The following is a 24,576-nucleotide window of genomic DNA, read 5'->3' on the forward strand; positions in this document are numbered from 1 at the left end:
AGGAGAAAGGAGAGGCATAACTCAGAAATAATATACTGTATGTCCCCCTCTCCAGACTCTCTGTGTTATGTCTTCAGCAGGGAACACCACAAAACTCTCATGTACAGCTTGCTCACTGCAGGGAGGAAATGAAGAGATTTGCTGAGGAAGCAACTCAGGAGAATGAGACCAAAACCATGACAAAGGGGGGATTAAATAAATTATCAAATGGCACTTTCCATTATCAAAGATTTTTGTTCTTTTCCTTTTGCTATGTTGGTTATTTTCTATCTTTAAGTGAAATATTTTACTCTAAGTGCTAAGATGAAGTAATGGTGTAATGGATAAAAAGCCATTGAGACAAAAACCTAAAAACAGTTTCCTGGATTCTCTGTTTTTTCAACCAAGTGATAGTAACATGAATGAGGCACATGCTCACATGTGAGAATGTATGAAGGGCACCTTGTGGGAGGCACATATGGGAGAATGCGTGTTTCGAATGCCTGATAAGCTATTCCTTTAATCCTACTATCCAGTCATCTATCTCCTCCCACCTCACCCTCTTTCCTGCAGCTCATCTCCCCTCCCATCTTCCTCATCTAAATGGCTTTATTTTATGGAGCTCTGGGAAACTGCAGGCTTTGGTGCTGCTGTTGCTGCAGCATTCCCTTGGGCAATGCAGCAGCAGCATAGGCTAACCCTACTCATTTACCCTGTATCCCTCTCTCTCTCTTCAGACAATCTGCTTTAAATGCACAAAATCATGCATTTGACAATGATAACTTACAGTATCCGTGCTGACTCACTCATCATTCCTACACCATATGCTAAGGACATGCTGGCTCCTTCCCAAGAGACAAATGAGGAGTGGGTCACCTGTTTCATACATTGCAAATGCAATCACTAATAAGGGAAGCATCTACGTGTGTATGTGTGTATGTGTGTGGATGTGAAGGCATTGACAGAGGTCTTGATGATTGGGGACACCTACAAGTTTTTGTTCCAATGTGTAGGGTTATTGTGTAGGGTTCATGTTTAGGATTTCTGTGCAAACTTAGAGCAGTGCATGTTTTTATGTTGAATAATGTGGCCAGATTAAAATGTATTGGAATAAGGTTTCAAAATAACAGATGTTAATAAAATGGTTAGGGAGGCATCAGTTGAACTGTGTTTGTGTGTGTTGTTTGCTAGAGAGCTGTTCTTGCATTGTAAAGAATCAGACTATGAGAAAGAGATAAAGAAAGATGGAGATTTATATAATATTTGGAGGCACATTCATGTTCAAACCTAATTTCTCGAATCACTACAGACTTTTCCTTTGGCTACTTATTTATTACAGCCTGTAGGTATACATATACAGTACCTCGAATCAGTACCTCGAATGCACACACACACGCACACACACACACACACAGAATGCCATCAGGACTAAAGGCGTATGCCAGTGTGATAGAGGAAAGCTTATAATTATAGAAGATTTTGGCTGGTCTTCAGGCTTTTCCATCTTTACCTGAACTTGTCTTTCTATCACTGATAATCTTTATGCACTGCACCTCCAACCACTAATCTTACAGCAACCTCCCGCTGGCATGCTAAATCCCACCCCCACCGTCTTACCCTCATCGTCTTCTCCACTTCCTCCTCCCTTTTCCCATCCTCAAATCACACCCCCAAGGTGACCCTGTGAAAATTCGCTGTTGTTATCAAAGACACCTGACAACATGGAGGCTAAGCAACGGAATCTCGATGACAATACACGGTTGCTAATTTGATCTCAACCATCTCGCAGAGAGTCATCAATATGTGTGTGCAAAGGTAAACAGACAGCTTCCCTCCATCTGTTTTCATCATCTTGACAAGCAAAGGTGCTATTGAGTACTTACAATAAGCGAAGTTTTGCCAAACAGCTTTACTGTTTTGTTGTTGTTGTTGTTTTATACTCATGGCATAAACTCACTTGTGTTGTACATTACACTTTTAATCTGTTGATGATAGCTGTGCTTGGTTTAATACTGTAGCTTATATGCTGTTAACTCAGCACCAACATGCAAGAGACAGAGCACTGACTTATGACTTACACTATGCTGACAGGAATATAGGGGAAAGAGAAAAAGTGGGAACGATAAGGAGAAAAAGACAGCAAGGGTAGAATCAGGGAGGATCCACAAGAGACGGAAAAAAAAGGAAGCATGTGTACATCAAAGGATAACATAAGGAATGAGATTTAGCGCTGACAAATTAAAGAAAGACATAAGAAATGAAAAGAGAAGGGGTAGCCCCACCTTTCCCAGTGTGACTGGATTGAGTCAGAGGATTTCTTTATCTTTAGATGCTAAGCTACATGTTTGGAGGATCAGAAAAAAAGCTCTCCACGCTGCAGTGAGCGAAGCTAATTGGAAAGCTTTCATCTTCATTTAACAGGCAAAGACCCTGCTAATGCTGCTACATCTATAAGCATGACACATGGCAGACACCACACACACACACACACACACACACACATGCACACACACACACACACACACACACACACACAAGCATCTATTGAAGTACATTAACAATGGTAGCAATATTGTTTTAGATCTGAAGAAAACTAAATTTTTGCATAAAATATTTAGATGTGTATTCATTATTTTCTTGGATAAACGAAAAAGCCTACACTCTTCACTAAAACATCCAAAGTAAGAAAGAGGGAAAGAGGGAAATAAGTTTCCTCATTCATCAAATTTTACACTTAGAAAGTGCTTTGCAGATAATCAGTTAAGGAATTCTTTTTCTCCTGGCATCATGTCTGATATCTCTGTACCTCAAACCATTTGGTTCCCCTTCTCTTACTTATTTTCTTATTTCCTCTAATCCTCTCTTTTACCCCCATCTGCACCCCCCACCCCCCATCTTCTTCTCCCTCTCATGGTCCATTAAATCACTGTTTTCCTCTCCTTGTTTTCCTTCTACTCATTCGTAGTTTCTCTTGTCAGGGGAGTGGAGGAACATTGTGGACTGGTGGTTCATCCTCAATATTTCATTTGAATTAAACATATAAGGACTATTCAGCACCTAAATATTCATGCCAACCTGGAAGATACCAGGACAGTCATCTTGCCCCCCCCTCGCAGAAGAAGAGTGAGGGATTTAGTGGGACAGAGTAGGGAGAGAGAATGGCACACTTGTCTCTAATTAGAACAGGAATTGAATACACATATTTTAAAAGCACTGATTACAATGCAGCTTCTTGTCTTTTCAGTGGGCCTGTTGGACACTCATGTGAAACTGTTTAACCTTTGTATGGAAGAAATCAAAGAAGCGATGTGCATATATGAGGACGATAATTACTCTGATCATTCAGACAAATTGTTACAAATGTGGCCTAATCTTTCTTTCACAACTGCATTTCATTCACCTGTATAACACAAAACCTATATGCTTCACATCTGTAAACTCAAGGGTTTGCACAATATTAATTGACCTGGTTTGCTTTTGTTTTGTCTTGAATACAACTGTCAATTCCAATAATAGTACGACAACGACAAAAACATACAACGCAAATTAACACATACAGTAAACACTGTATGGATATCAGTGTGCATGTTTTTAGAATGGCAAGTTTGTTGCCTCTTGGTATAAAGTTCAAACAGCCCTAAGTATGATAAACAAAGCAGAGGGTAGAAGGAAATAGCTGAAGCACAAAATGTCTACATGAATAAACCAACATGCTGAAAATAAGGAAAAAGAAGACACAGCCTCCCTTTAGTCTTCCTCCTTCTCTTCACTTGCCCTCTTAAGAAGACACACACTCTCCCTCTCTGATACATTATCCCAGCCAGTCACCCATAGTCTTTTTCATTTCCTCCTACTCTTTGGCTTTGCTCCTACAGAACCAAAAAATGAAAGCACAGACGTACTGGCACAGAAACAAACACACCCTTTCATTGTCTCGTTCTATCTCACACACTTACCCTCTTCAGACTGATGTACTGACCCAGGATAAATCTGCATTTTCTGCAAGTGTGAATGAGTCAGTGCATATTATCCAACCTGCCTTTGTGACCCAGTCCCAGACCTGGGTGTGAACATGGTTTAGACACTACTCTGCAGTGGGATTCAAGGGGAAACACAGCTTTTTGAAATTAGAATGATACTTTGTAACAGGTATTACAGATGATTTTCAATGCATATCTATTGTGGCATAAGCATAAAGCATAAGATGATTTGTGATATGTGATACTGCAACTTTTCATTTTTAATTTAGTTTGTTATAGGTTTCTGTGTCTTTGCTGTATTCGTGTATTTTGTCATCATTACAAGACACAATAACAGGTACAGAATAGTTAAATCACTAATGGTCAGACCGAAGAATATGTTCAGCAGCATGGTGCATGGTGACACATGGATAACAGCCTTATCTCAAAAGTGTTACTACCTATTGCAAGTTGTGTTGTAATGTATCAAGCAGGAAACCACCAAGCAAAACCTAAATAAATTAGATGCCTAATGTGTCATCAGGATTTACAGTAAGTAAGTGTATTAAAGCACTGTTTGCATGTTGCTGGAGAAATAGAAAGAATTTAATCCAGAGGACTTTTTAAATAAAACTGGTAAACCAGACCCTGGAGCTGTCTGTCATTTTTCCCCCCTGCAGTCTTACAGTTACTCCCTATCCAATATTACATACATACGCTCTGTGACTTTCAGAAAGTGAGAGCGAGGGAACCCCTGTGATGCCTATCAGCCCAAAAAATAGGAGGCTGGTAAAACCACCTCAGTGAGATAAACAGAAAGGAGCCTCTTTAAGCCATTTGTATCACAGGGGACTAATAACTGCACAATGTCTCTCTATGTGACTAGGTATGTGAATAATAAACTATCAGCTAATTATTATTAATCATTTATAATTACAAAAAAAAGGATATATAATTTAAATGTATTCTTGTCCATTGTAGAACATGGTTACACCACTACCCTTTAGTGGTTAAAGGCATGAAGTTAAACATGCATTTGCCGACCACCTCTAAGAGCAGCACAGTTTAAGGGCCAAACACAAGATACACTCAATGTAAGAAATAAACACGGATGAACACTGTAATGTCAAGATGAAAAAATACCACAGAGTAGTTTTCTAGTGGCTGTTAAGTGTGAGAGACAGCAAAGAGAACCACTGTAGCCAAACTGCTGAAATACAGAACGAGCAGTAATCTAATCTGTTTTACTTTGAACTTAATCAGCACAAAACTGATGAATTGTATAGAGTAACAGATGCAATTTACCTGTTTATTATTTATGAAACTTTCCGTAAATTGGCATCCCATAATCAAGTCAAGTAACTAGATGTTTTCTTAATGGGTTCTTTAATTTCCTAATTTACTGACATTGTTTCATACATTGTTACCAATTTCAACAACTTTATTAAATTGGTATAGTTGTGAAACACAAAATCCAATGTTTTTTTATTTGAATGGTGGACAAAGTGGCACAGCAATCATTTAAAGCAATGCTGTGATATTGGTGCAGGAGTATAGGGTATACTGCTCACATTTGGTATGGCAGGACGTAAGTAGGAGCAGCAGAATCAGATTATCTGACCTCTACAGCTGCCCGTGCTCAGTGATTTACTCCATTTACTTCATTCATCACACAGCCACCACAACCCCTCAGAACTCAATCAATCCATTTACATGTTTCATAACCATGACCAAAGCATGAACTGCCTGTAAATTACTATTTGTATCCTACTAAGATAGAACATGTTCTTGTGTAGTTGTTGTGTAATTATGCCTGAAACACATACTAAAATACCGACCTTTAGAAACTTTACAAAGACTAATATCTCATTTACTGTCATCTAGCAAATATCCCGTTTCTTTCAAAAGACACTGTACAGTGCACTATGTTCAAAGTGAGTTGAGACAAGAGCAAACTAATAGTCATTTATTATTAATGCAGAACTAAGATACAGTGGACGTTGCTTGATGTTTGCATCGCAGAGGATGTGTTAACCTATTATCATCAGCCAAGTGCCGCAGTGACACTATGAGGCAACAAAGCACCATGCTCCCTGCAGCTGTAATCAAATGTACCAAGAATAACATACAACACACATTAACAAACATCATCTCTACACACAACATTTATCAGCATTGTGTCTGGCAATGGGTGTGTGTGGACACGTCTTGGAAACCCTTGTTGCGAGGTGACTTCGGCAACGTGAGAAAATTTGGCTGGTGCTCAGAGCATGTGCACAAAGGATGCATATTTGTATGGCTAAACATTGTGATCATGGATTCACCAGTTGAATATGGGACTGGAAACATTTTAGACATATGAAGAGATTTTGGCCACTCTTCACTTTCTCACAAACTGGGATTTAGACTTGGTTTTAGGGTTATAATGAGGCATTTTCAGCATTTGCAAAATATGATATGTTTGTTTGCTGGCATGCGTATATGTACACAAGTATGTACAGTAGATGACACTCACCAACTCCTTCTTCTTCATGCACTCCATGAGAATGATGAACAGATGTTGGGCCTGTGTCCGACTATAGGTGAATGTCTTCTGGATAGTCACCAACAACTGGTCTCTTAGAGACTCGTTAATAATGCTGCAGAAGAAGTCAGGTGGGAAAAAAAGAGTGTGTCAGAAGTCAGGGCATCAGACAGAGGTAGAAAAAACCAGCCAAATTAGATTTGTCAGTATGTTAATTCAAGGTCGACAGGGACTCTCAGCTCTACTGTGTCTGAGGTCTTGGTGAGATGCTATGTGATTGTTCACCGTCATCTGTAACCAGATATGTGAAGCTGTAAAAACTATTCTAAATTCATATTGTGTCTCAGGAAGAAAATAGAATCTAAATTGGTTGTAATAAGTAATGCATCAGCACATTTCAGAAAAGTGCCAAATTTTACAAGTTCTTGCATCACTTTGTCTTTTTATCAATTCCCAAAGAAGCTGTTTCAGAATTACATAGTTGCCACAACATTATATAATAGTCAAATTTTAAGGAACTTTATTAATTTTTATCAATAAATAAAACAATAAACTGAAATAACTGATTACAAACATTCTTATGAGGAAAGTGTAGTTACTTTTTTCACACTGGACACAACTTTTATTATTGTTTGTTAAATACAGAATACAATGTACACATGTGAGTGCATACCCTCCCTCCTCAGAGTATTTGTGTCCGAAGGCCAAGATGTCTGATGCTCTACCGCTGCCATCACACACTACCACAGGGACTGGAGGCGTGTCCCTGAGGTACTCCAGCACTATGGAGATCACATTAGGGCCTCCCTCTACAATCAGAGCCACTACTGGCACACCCTGACCAATACCTGCATATAAAGACAAAGAAAGCAGGAAGAACAGAGTGATGGAGTGGGTGTAGAGAGGAAAACCCATGTGAACAATATACTAAAAGAAACAAAACTGGAATGAAGGAAAAGAGAACAATAGAAAACAACAAAGAAAGGACTGTCAATAAACAGACTTTGCTATATCAGGCAAATCTTATCCACAAATAGAAAAACTAAATTTGTTACCAACAAGGTGTAAATGTGACTCCTGTGATGCCTCTACTGTCAAGACACTGTAAGCTTTCTGTGGCAGTGGTGTCAATAACAGAGAGGTTTAAAAAAAAAAAACACTACCAAAAATAACAATCCCACTTTGTTCTTTGTGCTCTGTTCCTGTGATGTGTATGTGTGTCTGGTGCGTGTTTGTATTCACCACATATACTCACACTGTGGGGACCAAAATCTTTAAACACACTGACACTGTTGGGATGCTGCCTTCCTCGTGGGTTTAATGTTAGGCTAAGCATAGGTTTAGGTTACACTTGTTCACTCTAAAAAATACACTATCATAATTTTCCCATATTCTTCAGGCTTAATATTACACAAATAAATATGAAGTATTGATTAAAAAATGACCCACTAGACAGTGACCTGTTTCATCAATCACTGAAATCCACATCTTGCCAGTAAACCTTCTCACTTCCTGTCTTATCTATGGAGATTCTAAGTCATTCAGTCACGAGTCATTGTTGCAGTGTGATGCACTCCTTCAAACTACAATTACCACTTCTTTGTCCAAAATGTGTACATTTTGCTCTTCATGTTTGTCACATTGCAAATCCTTGGGTAAATATTGAGAGGTGAATATAGGAGGTGAAACGTCTTTAAGAACCACTTTTGGAAACATTTCCTGTCATTCTCTCTAGAGTCTGTTTGGTCATTTCATCCCTATCCTCTCTCTCCCTTTCTGTTTCATGTGATTGTATTTTCTGCCTGATGTTTTGACTCTTCTAATTCAAAAGCTGTGTAACTACCGGATCTTCCCCGCCCAGCACCCTCATTCTGGTCTGCATAATTCACAAAGGAGAAAGCATAGTCTGTCTCTCAAACACGTAGGCAGATGAGCACCGAGTACAAATGCATGCTTACATACTGTATCCACACAAACACACACACACATTTCACCATTACGCTTTGCCTCACACAGCCTCATGTGGCCTTGCAACAGGGACAGTTACATAAGGAGAATATTTTAGGGGCCTCTCCTACTTCAAAGAAGTAAAACGTCACTTGCGACAACACATCACAGGACCACACATCAACAGGGCAGAATATCGGAGAGAAGCAGACTAATGACTTGCATTTTCTATCCTTTCCATTTCTTTCGGGTATCTATTTTTTTGTTTATTTGCACATGTGCATGCGTGTGCGAGCTTGCAGTTGTGTCGGATCAAGCATTGAGATTGATGACTAGTGAGCTTTGGAGGCAATGTTGCAGTGTCTAAAGCAGATTATTGTTGAACTGAAACCCACCGAGGAGCAGATGAACAGGGGAAAGCACAGCTGTGTCGTGGCCAACTTTCAGGCGAAAATTCAGCCTGTGTTCACATACGTACACATGCTAACAGGCTAACAGAAATGGAAAGAAACACTTGCAAACAAACTACAGGTTCAAATACCACAAATCATTAGGCACATTTCAGGGTAGGTTTGATTCTCCCACAGGTAGTTTTTCTGTTTTTAAACAGGTGGGAACATGGACGTATTAAAACATGGCTGCATAAGTGAATCATTGGGAACTTTAACTAAAGCTACCAGCTTACAAATGTATAACACTGTATGCATTAAAAAAATATATATTTCTGTATCTGTGAACGTAGCATCCACCTCTGAAAAAAACGGCCACACATTGCAGTGCTGGTCCTGGTGGCTTGTGTGAGAACTGAAGCCTTAAACATATCTGTAATAATGCTTTGCCAACTGCTGCTTCTAGTAAACATGTAATTTCATCCTTCACATTTAATCCTGTGATTGTTAGCAAGAATGATTTCATCTGTGAAGGGCAAATTTTGTGGTCTGAATTACCAGTAAAACTGATGTAAAAAGTGTTTGAATAAATCCAGTGTGACTACATGAGTTGGCGTATCCAGAAGTATACCTATTGTTACTGGTTTGAAATATAGGCTGGAAAGCAAATCTATAAAAAAATCTACTAAAGATTTCCAATCCTTCTTCTTGTGGTCAGCCTGCTACAGACTGCTATGCGATGGCCTTTATTTTCTCTTTTCCAATTTTTGAATTAATAGTAAGATGGGGCTCATCTTTACTAAAATGAGAACATGTAACCTATGAAAGAACCCCTAAACGTTTAAAATAAATTTCTGTATTATCTATACAAGCATTATTGTCTATGTTGTCTAGACATACAGTATATAGAATGTATACACATTTCTTTAAGACATTTTACACAATATATTCTGTTCGCTGGGTCTGTTTCAATACATTCTGTCTTTCCACCCCCTTTTCCTGCATTGGCTATATCCATGCACCATTCGCACACTCCAACGCATGAGACAACACAATAATCAAACACCTACTCTTTCTTTCCCTCGCTTCTTTCTGTGTACCATACTTTTAACCCAGTGCCTACACTTTACCTCTCAAGAGGGAAACTACCCTGTGAAAGTGTAAAAAAGCAGAGGCAGAAGAAGCGATGGTTTATGAGAATCCACGGCCACAACTTTCTATATTTATTCCGCCTGGGAGACGAGGAAGTAACGAGGGACAGAAGGAATATGAAGGAAAAGAGAAGCGTGTAAGCGAGACACACATAACATGCTTAACTGGTCTTAATTAAGGATCCAGCAATGACTCATCCTCTGTGTGTGTATCTGTCCTGGTGTGCGTGGGTGTGTGCAAGTGTCTGCGAGTTTGTCCTCGTATGTGTCAAATTAGTATCAGCATGACCGGAGGAGGTGTGCTACAGTATGTGGGTGTTGTTTTCATACCCCACCATCACCACCAATTTTAATAAATAAAAACACTCTTACACACACAAAAAACACTATTACTCCATCAAAAACTAAAGCAGACAGGAACCATCAGTGACATGACTCAACAGGCTACAGAACAAAAGGTCACTGGGTTGGGTACATGAAAAGGGCATAGCCTCCCTTAATACTTACTTTTCTAGTCACGTTCTCATATCAAAATATCTTGTCATTTTAACCTAACTTACATAAATTCAGACTAAATCCAATGACCTGTGCCACCTTTTTATCAGTTTCAATTACCAGTCAAATTTTACTGTTATTGAAGCAGAGTGAGCCAATGCGAACCAGGGACCTCCTCCTCTCATCCCACTTCCTTTAATATAACTTCCCTGCTGATTTCTAGACAGACTGACTCTGCAGAGGCCTTTAAATTCAAACTCACTTTTATGTCTTTCAGTTAGTGGCTTATTCTTTGATTACTTCAGGACTTGTACCTCGTACAAATCTTTTACTGGAATGATCTGTCTCATTAAACCTGAAATGTACAGTAAAATATGGTCTGCAGATCAGATTACTATATACAACCATCTCCAACAACCAAACTCTAACAACCATCTCTCTAATCTCTTGTAATATTCTTTCAAGCACATGGGTGTCTAAGCCATGTGCTTTTTTCCTTTCTATCTGTTTAACCAGTCTCAGTGTGCTGGTCCATTAGACCAACCAGTTGAGGTAAATTTCTCATTTGTAACATCGGCCATCAAATCTATCCAGGTATAGACTGAAGGAGTCACCTGCATGCTGCACCACAGTTTCAATAGCACAACCTGGAGGTGTTTCTACATGTGTGTATCTGGATAAGAATGCGTGCTACAGCTGTCCAAAGAAACAAAATTAGGCAGTAATAACATTCTCATACAAAATCAATACAGGTTTTTTCTCACCAAAAGCATTGATTTAACAGGGGAGCTGTCAGGTCAGAAGGTAAACAGACATAATTTGAAGCTTGTGTAAACCTCAAGACAGGCATCAAAGAAGCCAAATACAAATGCAAGCAGCGCACTGAGGGGAACCTTTGAGGAAAAAAGCAGCCATAGCATCTGGAGTAGAATCCTGGCATTGACAGGCCAGAGAAAACACAATGTCTTGAGCCAGTTTTTCCCCATTTCAACACTCCAAGGGATGGAGTTGCACCTGAAGTGCCTAAATGACAACAGGCCACTAGTCTTAACACCAAAACAAAATAAGGCTTTTAGAGACTGATGTTCTCACACAACCAAACATAGATACTTTATTTGTGGGCTTCAGTTTTGCATTTAACACCATGATTTCATACAAGCTAAATGACCCTGGGCCTGAATACTGATTTCTGCTTCTAAACTATAGATTTCTTTGTAGACAGAACGCAGTTTATAAAGATTGGAAACTATGCCTCATTAATTCCCATCCTGAACAGGGTGCTGTCTGTTGAGCCCAGTGATGGTTCACATATTTCACCCATGACTATGCCCCCCATCTACACTTTACAGGAGTCAGGCTCAACACTTCACATTGAAGCATAAGGCCAATAATCTTGGTATAAACAGCACAAAGATCAAAGAGATTAATTTCAGCAGACCTGTGAGCACACACTACCTCCCAGATTCAGTTAGGGCTATAAAGCGGTGCTTGATAGTTTGTGAACCCCACCTAAAACATTTTCATAAAAATTCTAATATTAGTAATACAGGCCATTAAAAAATTATACTTGTTATTTAATTTACTGAGAAAAATATACAAATGTAATGGCCATCTGTGAAGATTCTCAGATATTCGGGTCATCCTTATCCAAGAATTGCTGTTCAGTGGCAACTAGACTTGTTTGTAGTTCTTGCTTGTAGATACTTTACCTCTTATTCAAAAAGAGCTCTCTTTAAAGGAGTGATGACACAAACAATTCACCGCTGTACTTTACTCTTCTGAGTGTTAACACACACGTTAATGCATATATGTGAACGCTCAGAAGAAAACTGAATACAACATTCGCAGCGGTCCTTTCCATGTTTGTAAAGGTCAGGTTCACTAGTTGCACATCCACAGAATACTGCACAGGACTTTTATTACACAGGACACGTTGGAAAAGACCCTCCCCGAACTTAAAAATTGTTTTTGCTACCGGATGAACTACAGCTAATGCCATTACATTAATGTACATGAAAGTAAATTAACACAATTTGTGTGGGGTTTTTTTTGTCTATTCTATGTGAAATTGTGCACATGGTCTTTTGAAAGAGCTCCATCCATGTCCTGCATCCATCATGGAAGCTTAGCTTTAAAAATACTGCTGTAGGTATGTTGATGTCCAAGAATTGTTAACCTGGTTGTGTCTTTTGGATGTTGTCGAGGTCAGTGCATTTGCTGTGCTTACATAAACCTTCGAAAACCTGACCTTCACTGTCAGATTCTTTAACTAAATTGCTAAGTTCAAAAGATTTCTATTTATATTCTCAATTTATATCTATTTATATTCTCACTTTTATTATTCTTTAACTAAAGTGCTAAGTTCAAAAGATTTCTATTCATATTCTCACTTTTATTAACTGATCTATTTTCACCTTTTGTTTGTGAGTCACTTTGTAATATTTGTTTTGAAATGTGCTACATAAATACCACTTCACTTACTGACAATGATCCCACCATGTCAAATAAAACTACTATATTAGTCTTGGACAGATTAGACAGTTGGTTATAATATATCAAAAGAATCCAATAGGAATTTGGCAGATGTTCAAAACAACTTAGATGCTGAAGACCTGTAAATGAAATCCCCACTCTGCATTGCCTATAAATGGACCACAGGCTGCAGCTACTATCTGGGTAACATGTCAGTCTCACTAGCCAATCAGTGAATTCTTGCAAATCCAGAGTTGCATGTTTTATTTGATAACCCATAATCACTGTTTAACCACTGATTTGTAGCTCTTAGAAAGAAATAATTAGTGAAAATAAATAGTGTATATAACAGATACAGAAGTGAAATAGAAAGACAAAGTTGATATTCGTTTATTAGCTGTTCATAATCTATTAGGACATTTCTTGGATTCTCCTTAGTTTTACTACTTCTAAGAAAAAGAAGAAGAAAAAAGAAAAAAAATAGTTCACACTACTGATAATGCACTGAAATTATTTTCATACGAAATAACACATTGTATGTGTGCATGTATATCCTCCACCTGAAACCACACCTGGAGCAAATCTTGTATCCAACCTTACTCTGTTATGTCTCCACCACAGGAATGAACACTCTGGTCATTTATGTTTATCATTTGGACATGTTTTTTGGATTCAATCCTGCATGAACACTGATCCACACTTACAGTGTCATTTTAGTCCGACAGATTTAACCAGTCATCATGGAGACCCAAACCAGAGACAAACAGAAATTAATTTGTCTGCTGATTGATTGGGGACCTAAATTCACTTGAAATCCTTTATATTGATTTGTGTTCCTTATGAAACAATATGTAAGCTTATCTCCATAATATTTTCTGCTATTTGTTGCTTTATTTGAATGAAATACATTTGACAGGGGCAGACTCAAATTGTGGCACTGCAACTTCATGATATCTGTCAAAGAACAAGAGCAACTAAGTAATCCAGTTGGTCTCACATTAGTACAGCATTAAAAAAGAGACATTATTGACTATATCTAAAATAATCAAGCATTTAGAGTGCTCAAAGTGAATTACAAGCCTCTTGAGTTGTACCAGATTTTTTTCTAATCTCTTCTGAATGAGCTGCTCCATGGTGGAGGTCACAATGTCACAGCTAATCTGAAACGCAAAGGCTTCTGGCTTCTGGATTCAATTACCCCAGCTGTTTCATCCTGTACATATTCTGTGATTAATGAAACTACTGCTTTTTGGGGGTCAGTGAAGGTTGCACAGCAGACAGTTAATACACACACATGCCTACACCTATGCACACATTCAATATTTACAAAGTACTTATGTGTTCACCTTAATATTCCAATTCATTTAGGTGAAATGGACAAGGGCAAACTCAAGGTGCCTCATTTATTCTCACAGACTATCTCAACTTGAACAAGTTAATAACTTTTATTTCACTTTGGGCCTGAAATGTGAATCCAATTTGAATTGTCATAGAGTATGTGTAAAAACAAAATCATGAGTGAAAAAATAGGTTATTTCTCCTTTTATTCATTCAAATAAAAATAAAAACATTCATGGATGAAGTCTATTATGTCTGTCCTGTCATTACTTCGTCACTTTTTTATCCTGCTTTTTCAGTGAAGACACCTCACGATATTATCTTGTCTGCACTGCACTCTCCTCACCCACACACTTTCTTCACACCTTATGCAATTTTCTCGTCTGTATTCTCACTTATGGTCTTCATTTTCTTACTCTGCTCTCTTTCTTTTTGTGTTTTGTCTCTGAGAGGCAGGCGTGTGATTAAAAAGCAATATAGCTACTGCTAGAGAGGTGTCAAAAGGCTGCCCAGTGGTTGAGTGAGCTGTGTTAAGTAGTACCAATTATTTCATTGATTTTCTTCAGTTTCACAACATCTGCTACACTAGCTTCAGTAGATTGGAAGAAGGAGTAAAGTGTGTGTGCCTGTTCATAAATTAGAGTGTGCTGATGAGCAATGTAGGTGTATGCACTTTTTTAAATTTACAATTTAAACTGTAATTATGCAATGACTGTTGATGATCACTAGTTATAAACTCATTTTCTCTATTCACATGTGATTCAGGCTCATTTCCATCTATGTCCATGTTGTATTAAGCTACATGATATTGGCTTTACAATTCAAGGAAGGGCCACACATGGCACAGCAGGCCACATCACTGAGCATTTACTGTAACGTGTGAATATGCTGGCTCCATTCACCATATTTACGACCTTCCTGTTTCCTGTCCTAAGACTTTTATTTTGTTTACAGTCAGCCAGAACTGTCCCTAATATATTCTCGTTCACTTTTCACTACAGAGGGTACAAAACCAAAAAAAGGGGGCTAGCTGTCACAAAATCTAGAGGAAAAGGCAAGAGGACAAAAAATATGAGCATTGTCACTAACGGTGGCAACTAACCACTGCACCGACTGTGCACCAATGATGAATTTTGACAATGGCACGCAAATAGTTGTGCAAATAAAAATGTAGAAAAGATTTATGTAAAATGATTATGAAATCAAGCAACAGATCTGTGAAGTGACTGTCTGCCCCTAAATTAGTTCAAAAGAATTGCTTCCGATATGTATGTAGTATAATACTGTGGACCATTTCAGGCAGTAATGATGGCCATTGCATGCAAAAGGATTAGCAACAGGATTGCCCAGACATCACAAAAATACCACAGGGAAAAATTACGCATATCTCTTCACCCTACTTCTTTCATCTTGTGTTTGTGTGAACAGTGTCTGACAGTGTGTTAAAAAAGAGCTTTTACTTAGAATCTGCTGTGTGGTCTAGAGCCCACGTGTCAGGACATTCAAACTAAACAGCTTTTCCTCCTTCTTTACTTTCTTTATCCTCCTTTCCTTGACAGGACCTCAGGCTACACTCAGATCCCACGGGAGCCCAGCTGTGAGGAAAATTGATGTACTCCTCAAATGACTGCAGAAAGGTAATCAAATCAAGAAATGGTCCTTGTCTGCCAACCCTACAGCAGTGAATGAGGAAGTAAAAGGTCCAAAAGAAGAACAGGATACATACATTTTGTTTAGATAAAAAAAGTTTGCATTCCATTAGGTTGAATTGGCAAAAAGAGTAAAACAAAGAATGTTTTTTTTTCATCAACCTAATATTTAATCTGCATTTAAAATTTCTTAATCATTAGAAGCAAACAAAAATGGAAAGTTATATTAAAATAATGAAAATTATATCAGTGAAAAGATTTGCATGCCCTTTGATAAACCAAATTTACCTTAATATTTACTTTTACTATGTAATTGTCAATTTCTTATGTAAAATTTGGTAACTGATATTTAAAAAAGACTGTTAACACTTAATGCTTGATGAGTGACACCATGTGTGTTAAAATTAGCTTGTACTTTAATTTTGCAAGTGGGTAGATCTCCAGGCGCAGTCTCAATAAGTTTGGTGAAAAAGACAGAAACAGTAAGATCAGAAAAAGTGCCTTCAGAAGACCTCAAAATTAAGTTGGTAAACCACAACAACACAAAATAGCTCAGTTTGTTGCTGTTCAGGTGACCAGTTTCCTTCACAAGATGTGCCCAGTGATAACTTGGACAAGTTTTTGTACTTTGCAGATTTAACAGATGCACTACTTCAGCAGTTTGCGGTTTAGGTACACAAACCATTTTAGAAAAGTCATTGACCCCACATAAATTTAGATGTTGCCGACATAGATCATGTTGGTTTTTATCTATATTTTTTAAAGTAAACAAGCAATGAGTGGAAGTGTTCGACAGATTTTTTTAAGAGATGAGAGAATAAGGTTGTGGCCAACCATGATCAAAATGAACATAAATACACTGTTTGCAGACTATGAGTAATTCACCAAAGACTTTAACATTAACAACTAACAACAGCTCACAAGGAGTAAATTGAGAGAAATATGTAGTTTCTGTGCATATTATAGTAACCAAGAGGGATTAGGATACTTGTTTTTCTATGCATTTTTGCGTGTGGCACATAAAAGAAATGACAAACATGATTATTTAGGTAAATTCAGATAAAGGGTATAGATTGGGCTCCTTGTGTTTTTGCATTAAGGATGATCTTTTCAAAACTAACATTACTCTATTGGCACTTTGGAAGTTTTTTCATAAATTGCAAATTTAGTGGTAGCACCAGGGAGCAGTGTGATTATGCACATCATCCACTGCATTTACCTCATTAAATCAGATGACAAAAGAATGTTACAATATAACCACAAATAGCTTTACACAAACCTCTACATGAGGGTAAAAAAAAAAATCAGCATTCTACGAGAGACACTGGATTTCCTTGGTTCATTATTTTTGAGCATCCTGACCTTTTTTCCATCTGTCTTGATTTTTTAATTAATTAATTTATTTTTTATTTATTTTGTATCCCACTGACTTCTGCATCCCTTCCTGCTGCTTTACACACTGAGCTACGAGGCCGCTGTTGATACAGTATGCAGAATACATTGGTTTTATCAGTAGTAAAGCCTTAAAGACAAAAATAATGAAGTATTTACTTTGTTATATTTATTTTAAACATGACTATGCTGAGGTTTAGAATACATGTCAAAGTTCATAACGCATTCCAAAAAATAAAAAATAAATCAAAAGTAATGTACTCAAGCATACATGTAGAGTACTGTGATATTACAATGTTTTAGAGTTTTTCAGTGCTATTTGTCCTAAATTTGCAATTGTGCCTTGACATAAAATTAACCTAAAAAAAAAACTATCGCCATCCTCAGAGGCAGGTTAAAGTACTGAAGCTAAGCATTTGACATTACAGACTATTTCACACAGTTGAAAAGTGTGAATTACTGTGCTCATGGTTGGCACCAGATACTTATAATGACCTATCACCTTGTTTTACTCACAGGCGTGTTAGTGATCACACTGGATCCTGATATATGTTAAAAGTAGGCAGATGATTAACAAACATGAAATGGTTGATTATCATTCAATGGATTGTTAAGATGCTTGTATGACGACTGGGCGTCCCTTTGCCTTCCCAGCCCCTTTTGTATGAGTCCAGGCATAGGATGACAAAGGGAAATCCATAAGTCACAGTACAGGATAATGAACATGGATGGACGCTGTCAACCATTTCTTAAATCCGCGAAGTCTTAAATATCTGAAATCTTAAATCCTTGAAGTGTAGGGGTTAGGAAAAATATTCTAGTAGTAACACTTGTGACATTCAACATACACTTTAAAAGCTCAAACCTTTGTCTTTTGATTTTGCTCTTGACACCATAATGATGTCTACTTAAAGTACTTCTGAACACTCAGTGCTGGTTTTGCTAATTTGTGCATATATAAAACCAAACAAAGAGGGAATTATTATACAATTGCATAATGTTAACAGCAATAGATGGTAAAAACAAATAAATCATAGTTGCAAAAATTTATGTTTAAGGTTTGTTTCCAGCTCTGACACATTCCAAACAATGGTGTGCGAGGGTATTGAGAAATGCATTTATTGGTATCAGAGAGGTTTTTATGCGTTTGTGTCTTTATTTGTGTCTGTGTGTGAGAGAAGGAAAAAGGCAGGGAAATGCATTTTGTTTTCATGTAAATCCATTTGGCTTCTAGACAAGGTATAATGTGAAACTTGAAAATGGAGCAATGCAATGTGACAAGGGCTCAATGGCGAATTAACACTCCACACAAAGGTGGAGACTCAAATTCACATTAATATACACACAGGACACACAGCAAGCATTGAAAAACACTTTCCACTGTCCTTTTGGGAAAATTTTCGATGCCAGAAATTTTAAAATACAAATCTGGACAATCACATCTGATTTACCTTTGTTTGATTATAAGTGAGTACAACCAAATGAACATGTTGTGTCTGCAGTACAATACAGCATATATGTGTGTACATAGATGTACAGTAGTGTTGTGCTTGCCTTTATGGCTGTCTTTGTTAGCTGACTGGCTAGTTGTAAACAGCACCCCCCTCAAAAAAGACAAGCATTAGTAGACAGGTTCATTTTTAGAAAGACTTCATTTGCGCTGTCAGGAAGCTTTGAAAGGAAAAAATAAACTCTTCCTAAAGGGAGGGACAATTTCAAAGGTTCATCAAGTTATAGCACGCTGGCTAAAAATACATTGACAGCATGTTTTTTCTGTACAAAGCAGGTAATGATAATTTTAGTCCGGTTGAAGCTACAGAATAGATTTTGAACTCAATTAACCCACAGTGGCGTTGTTGATAAAATATGGATTGCAGTTTTGCCATGTTGTTATCACTCACTGTGCTATTTTAAATCCATCCATCCATTATCTTTAACCATTTATCCTGTTTAGGGTCGCGGGGGGCTGGAGCCTATGCCAGCTGTCACTTGGCAAAGAGAGAGAGACAGAGAGAGATACACAAACAGACAACCCTTCACATTCACATTCATACCCAAAAGCAATTTAGAGTCACCAATTATCCTAATATGCATGTCTTTGGACTGAAGGGGGACAACAGGGGTACCTGGAGGAAACCTACGCAGTCACAGGGAAAACATTCAAACTCCACACAGAAAGGCCACAGTCAGCAGGAGGATTCAAACCAGGGACTGGGTTTGAGCTAGGGAGCTGTGAGGTGGCAGCACTAACCATGACCGTGCTGCCCACTCCAAATCAACTTCTCAAAGTTAGGTAGTTTAAGTTTGGTGATTGCGGACAATAAAATCCACTCACGTGTGTTGATCTTCTGCAGGGAGATATGTTTTTCTAGCTGGCGTCGCAGTTTGACCTCAGCTCCATACTTTCCTGTGGTACCGTTGTCTGCCAGGATGAAGTGGGAGTGAAGACTATTTAGTACTGTCAACTTGCTCATAGGGTTGGACATGGTCTGGTATGGACGCACCACCTAGAGAAGATTTAAGAATCATGCAAACTTCTGAGGTGACCAACAGGTGATGTACATGGACAATCTATCTATCTATCTATCTATCTATCTATCTATCTATCTATCTATCTATCTATCTATCTATCTATCTATCTATCTATCTATCTATCTATCTATCTATCTATCTATCTATCTATCTATCTATCTATCTATCTAACAAGACCAGAGCCTGCCTGACAATCACAATTAAACTCATCTGGTCATCGGGCAGACATTTGGGACCAATCAAGCATAAAAAAAAGAGATCTTCAGCATTTAATCATCTCATTAATCAACTCTGCTTGACTTATACAGCAGGACAGACATGCAGCATATTCTGATGAAATTTTAACTATAACATAAGATTGATTCCCAAGATATTAATGAGTCAGCATGTACTCCATAATCCCCAGAGGTACCACCAGCTGCCCAGCGTGCGTTGAAGCTGTTTACCATAGATCAGATTGGCTCACTCAGCATCTTACAGTGCAAAATACATTGTCAATTGTAATTCACAGGCTTTGCCAATTTTGAACTGCACATGACAGTTTTCACATTTTTCACAAACACGTGATGAGACATGCAAGCAGCTTCCCTTAAACTATTTTTATTGTTTCATTATAGTTCCATTACTTTTCTGTTAGAGACTTACATCTTTTCCAACAAGGTCCTCCTGATTTTCTACAATGCCCCAGGGAGCAATGCCAATGGTGCAGATCTTCCCCCTTGACTTGGATGCATGGTCTTTCAGTGCATCACCCACATGACGAATCACACCTGCGTGTGTACATGTTTAAGAGTGTTTGAGTGGAGGACAGAGAAACAGATGAATCAGTTTTGTCATTATCAATAAAATACTTCAACTTAGATAATGATGCACTGTTGTGCACTGTGATAGATAACCAGGATCTATTAGAGGGTGGCAGCCAATTAACAGCCTGGAAACCAATGTGAAAACACATACGCACACACACACACACACACACACATACACACACAGAGCTTCAAGCATAGACAGGTCGTAGCTCCAGGCCTCTAGTTGTCCTCAGGGGAGCAGCAGTCAGACATGGAGCCCATCTTATCTCATCTCTCCTACTGACATTCATTCTTTCTCCACCTCCACCCTCAAATGTCCCTCCAATCATCCCTCCATCCATTATTCAGGCCTCTTTCTTCCTCCTCCTTGCCTCTGCACCCATTCTGTCACTAAATCTCACTTTCTATTCATTTCTGGAGTCAAGCCAGTGCACTAAGCACACAGAGCTGTATCACATCTATTTTTATTTAAAACTCTACTATTAAATACTATTTTCCCACTTGTTTTTACCAAAATGGAAGAAACAAATATGCAGTCAATATTGTTGCAATATACTGAAGAAAAACTTCATACTAATGTGTGAATCATATGGAGTAAATCTTTCAGATAACATTTCAGTTTTATATTTCAATATATTAATTAATCTGATTTTGTCACAAACACTGCTACCCAGGCAACTTGTTACTGTCAAACTTCAAAACAGTTTATTTTTTGTTTTCAATTTTCCATCCCTCAACCTCATGCATTCATGATCCACTACATTAAGCTTTTAATACTGCTTCAGGCCAAATTCCTCCAGCTGTTCAATATCACTGTGTATTCATGATGGGTCCTAATAGCCTCCTCAGTCATTTCTGTCACATAACTGTAATCAAATATAACTTTAGTCTGAATGTGACATCTCTTTATGGACTAAATGTCATAAAAACAAAAGTGGTTTCATTCAATGATACTATTTTCATTCAAGAGTCATGGAATAGTAATTGAGAGTCATCTCACTCTTTAACAGTGATCTAGTGCTTCAACATCTTTACAGCTTAGATGACTTTGATCAATGCAAATAAATAGCTCAGATTTTAAGAGGAAATTCTAAATGAACTCATCTTACTCCACGAACACAAACGCAATACATCGCAATCAGTTTCTACAAAAAGAGGTAAGGCTGTGAAAAATAATGCCACACGACTGGTCAATATTGTTTTCAGTCTTCTGAACTGGTATTCATGAACTGAACTTTACCTGTGTTGACCCCTCCAGTGAATATCCAGGCTCCTGTTGTCATGGCAGCCTTGATGAGCCCTTTGCCAAAGACCTGTTTGAGTTTAGGCTGTAATTCAAAGTTTTGCAGGCCCCCATGGACTGAGATTAGCAGCTTGGGCAGATCCAGCTGCCACTCCTTGGTCATAAGGTGGAGCAGCAGGTCAGGCTTGGTGTCATATGACACTCGCACATACTACAAAGAGCAGGAAATGTGTCAGTAAACATATATTAACACATCTGCTTCACCCTCAGGCACATTGTGACTTGGGGTCTGTATGTGCAAGAGACTCAAACACACACACACATGCACACGCAGAAATGTTTACACTACATGTTGCAAGAGAATTAGATTTGACATGAAGGTAAAATAACGAAATGGAAAATATTACTGGGACCAGTGTGGCGGACCTGCATGTGTATATGGCATTGTATATATCATTTTTCAGTTTACAAAAAGAAGTGAACAGATGTTTGCTTTGATTGAAGAACCACATTTCTTATGGAGCATCTGTTTATCTTATTCCCACTCAGACACCCAACCTGACATGTGTCTGGATGAATAATTGAATACTGTGAATAAACCAGACATAATTCAGCCTTAATCATCTGAAATCCCACAATGCTACAGCATGTGTGTAGTGATTCAGTTATAATGATTATTACAGATATTCACTGCATGAATGACATTTACCTTTATAGTGCATTTGGCATGGACTGATTAATCAAGCAGAACTGTATGTGCTGCAGTCTCCAGGCCTTTAAATCACTAATTATATATAATTACATCATAACAATTTAATTAATTTCACAATCATCTTCGGGCATGTTGGCTTGATAAAGTTTGTCCTTCTGCAAGTGTGTAGTGGCTTTTAATTAGTTTTTGGCTATAAGAGTGTAATCTGAAAAGAAGCAGGATTCAGGAAGGTACACATAAACCCTTGTTGAGTCCTATTTTCAGTGTAATATTTGGACTATGTATGAAATGTAATACTTGAGAAAAATTTGGCAATCATTAAGACACCTAACCATTTTCACGGCAATAGAATATTTCCAGTAGCCAGATAAAGAGGTGCACTTATTTCACAGTTACTGTACGTCTTCTACCAGAATTCTCTCAAATGACATCAGTTTACTGCAGTCGCTAAAAAAAAAACTGCTTTCATTAAAAAAAAAAAGCAAGCTATTCAGCTATTATGCATTTGAAGCTACTGCCATTTTGACAGTGTTTTTCTTTTCACTGAGGGTTGCTCATTTAACTGTATCTTTGACCATGTATCTCAATACAACATCTGAAGACAATGATATTGTCAGTAATATGATTTTCTTGTTCATAATTTACAGTACATATTTCAGATGCTCAGTTTATGATTGCAGAAACATTTGAAGACGATGTTTCTCTTTATACTGTGGTCATATACACACAAAATCATTTTAACTCTAGGAAGTCATTCTATCAGAGGTCAAAGCCAAACATCACAAGTTCATAGCTTGCCATGTTGTGTATTTTTGGGCAACAGCTACACTATATGGGTGATTTGTCCTAGTTTCCCAAGCATGCTGATGGTCTCAAGAGGCAAGGTTTCTGGAGGACATTGACAAAATACAACACAGTAGATTTGTTATGGCAGTCACCATGGCTTTGTTGGAGTGTCCTCCTCCCTGGAACTCAATAGTGCCAAAGGCATCAGTGGGACTGAGCTGTGTGTGTTTGCTGATCGACCACTTCTCCGACAAGCTGTCATTCTTGGCCAAACGTTCTGCCTTATCATTCTGACTGGATGAGATGCCCGGGGGCAGACCCACATGCTGACCTATTAGACGTCCACAACAGCACCTGGACAGAGGGAAGTCAGAGTCGAGGTAAAATTGGTGTATTATACAGTCCTTCACAGAGAGTAGCTGCTATCTTGAGCAGTCTGAGCCCCAAGCAAATTGCAGCATTAAGAAGGAAAAAAGAGAGGGTGAGAAGGTGCTTGTGTGTGATTGAGAGAGAGAGAGGAAAAAGAGCGTGAAAGCTGCCATGGGTTTAGCACTAAGGAACAAGGCTGAAGATGACAGCTTGTCATCTGACCTTCATTTCCTGATTGGGGGGAGATGAGTTATTTCTTGCAGTCATTTACTGGCTCTTCCTTTTTATTGTTCCTTACTTCTCCCTCACAACTACTGTAAAGATAGCAGTGACAGTATAAAGTGATTTGTGTATATATTTATTTTGGTGTTTTAACCTCACAGGATGGAGTGGGAGCCCTGGGAGAAAAATCAGTAAGGAAGCTTTAAGTATGACTTCTTGCTATACTGTCATCTTTCCCTGGTCACATCACATCTCGACTATTTCAGCGCAGGAGTTCCAGGACTCAAATTAATGCAGCAGAGCGTCTCATTTCTGATCGGCCAGAAAAAGGAAACATGTCAAACCACTGTTTAGATCTCTGAACTGGCCTCAAGTAGCTGCCCATAGCTAGCAGTTCAAAGCTTTAACTCTTACCTACAGATGGGTCACCTAAACAGCACCTTCTTAAACCTTCACCCTCATCCTAGTCTACAATCTCATCCAACCAATGTGCTCTGCCAGCCAACAGTTTCTGGTGGTCCCTATGAGACACAGCGAAAGATCCCAAGGTCCTCAGATCAGTGTTTCTGCACAGGTGAAATGAGCTGCTTAACACTCAGCAGCTTCGT

General features: G+C 38.3%; 1 protein-coding gene across 15 annotated transcripts in view; it reads right to left on the reverse strand.

Annotated features, from left to right (window-relative positions):
• Positions 1–24,576, reverse strand: part of trpm3 (transient receptor potential cation channel, subfamily M, member 3) — a 136,527-nt gene that overhangs the window by 32,190 nt on the left and 79,761 nt on the right. For all 15 annotated transcript variants that reach the window (XM_067520040.1, XM_067520042.1, XM_067520038.1 and 12 more), the window contains exons 3-8: positions 23,530–23,731; positions 21,877–22,090; positions 20,473–20,597; positions 19,631–19,802; positions 7,136–7,310; positions 6,454–6,577 (exon numbers count right to left, since the gene is read on the reverse strand). In XM_067520040.1, the coding sequence (XP_067376141.1) occupies positions 6,454–6,577; positions 7,136–7,310; positions 19,631–19,802; positions 20,473–20,597; positions 21,877–22,090; positions 23,530–23,731 (1,012 nt within the window). The remainder of the gene's footprint in view (positions 1–6,453; positions 6,578–7,135; positions 7,311–19,630; positions 19,803–20,472; positions 20,598–21,876; positions 22,091–23,529; positions 23,732–24,576) is intronic.

The sequence above is a fragment of the Channa argus genome, chromosome 11 (genome assembly GCF_033026475.1).
Source record: "Channa argus isolate prfri chromosome 11, Channa argus male v1.0, whole genome shotgun sequence".
Taxonomy (NCBI): Eukaryota; Metazoa; Chordata; class Actinopteri; order Anabantiformes; family Channidae; genus Channa; species Channa argus.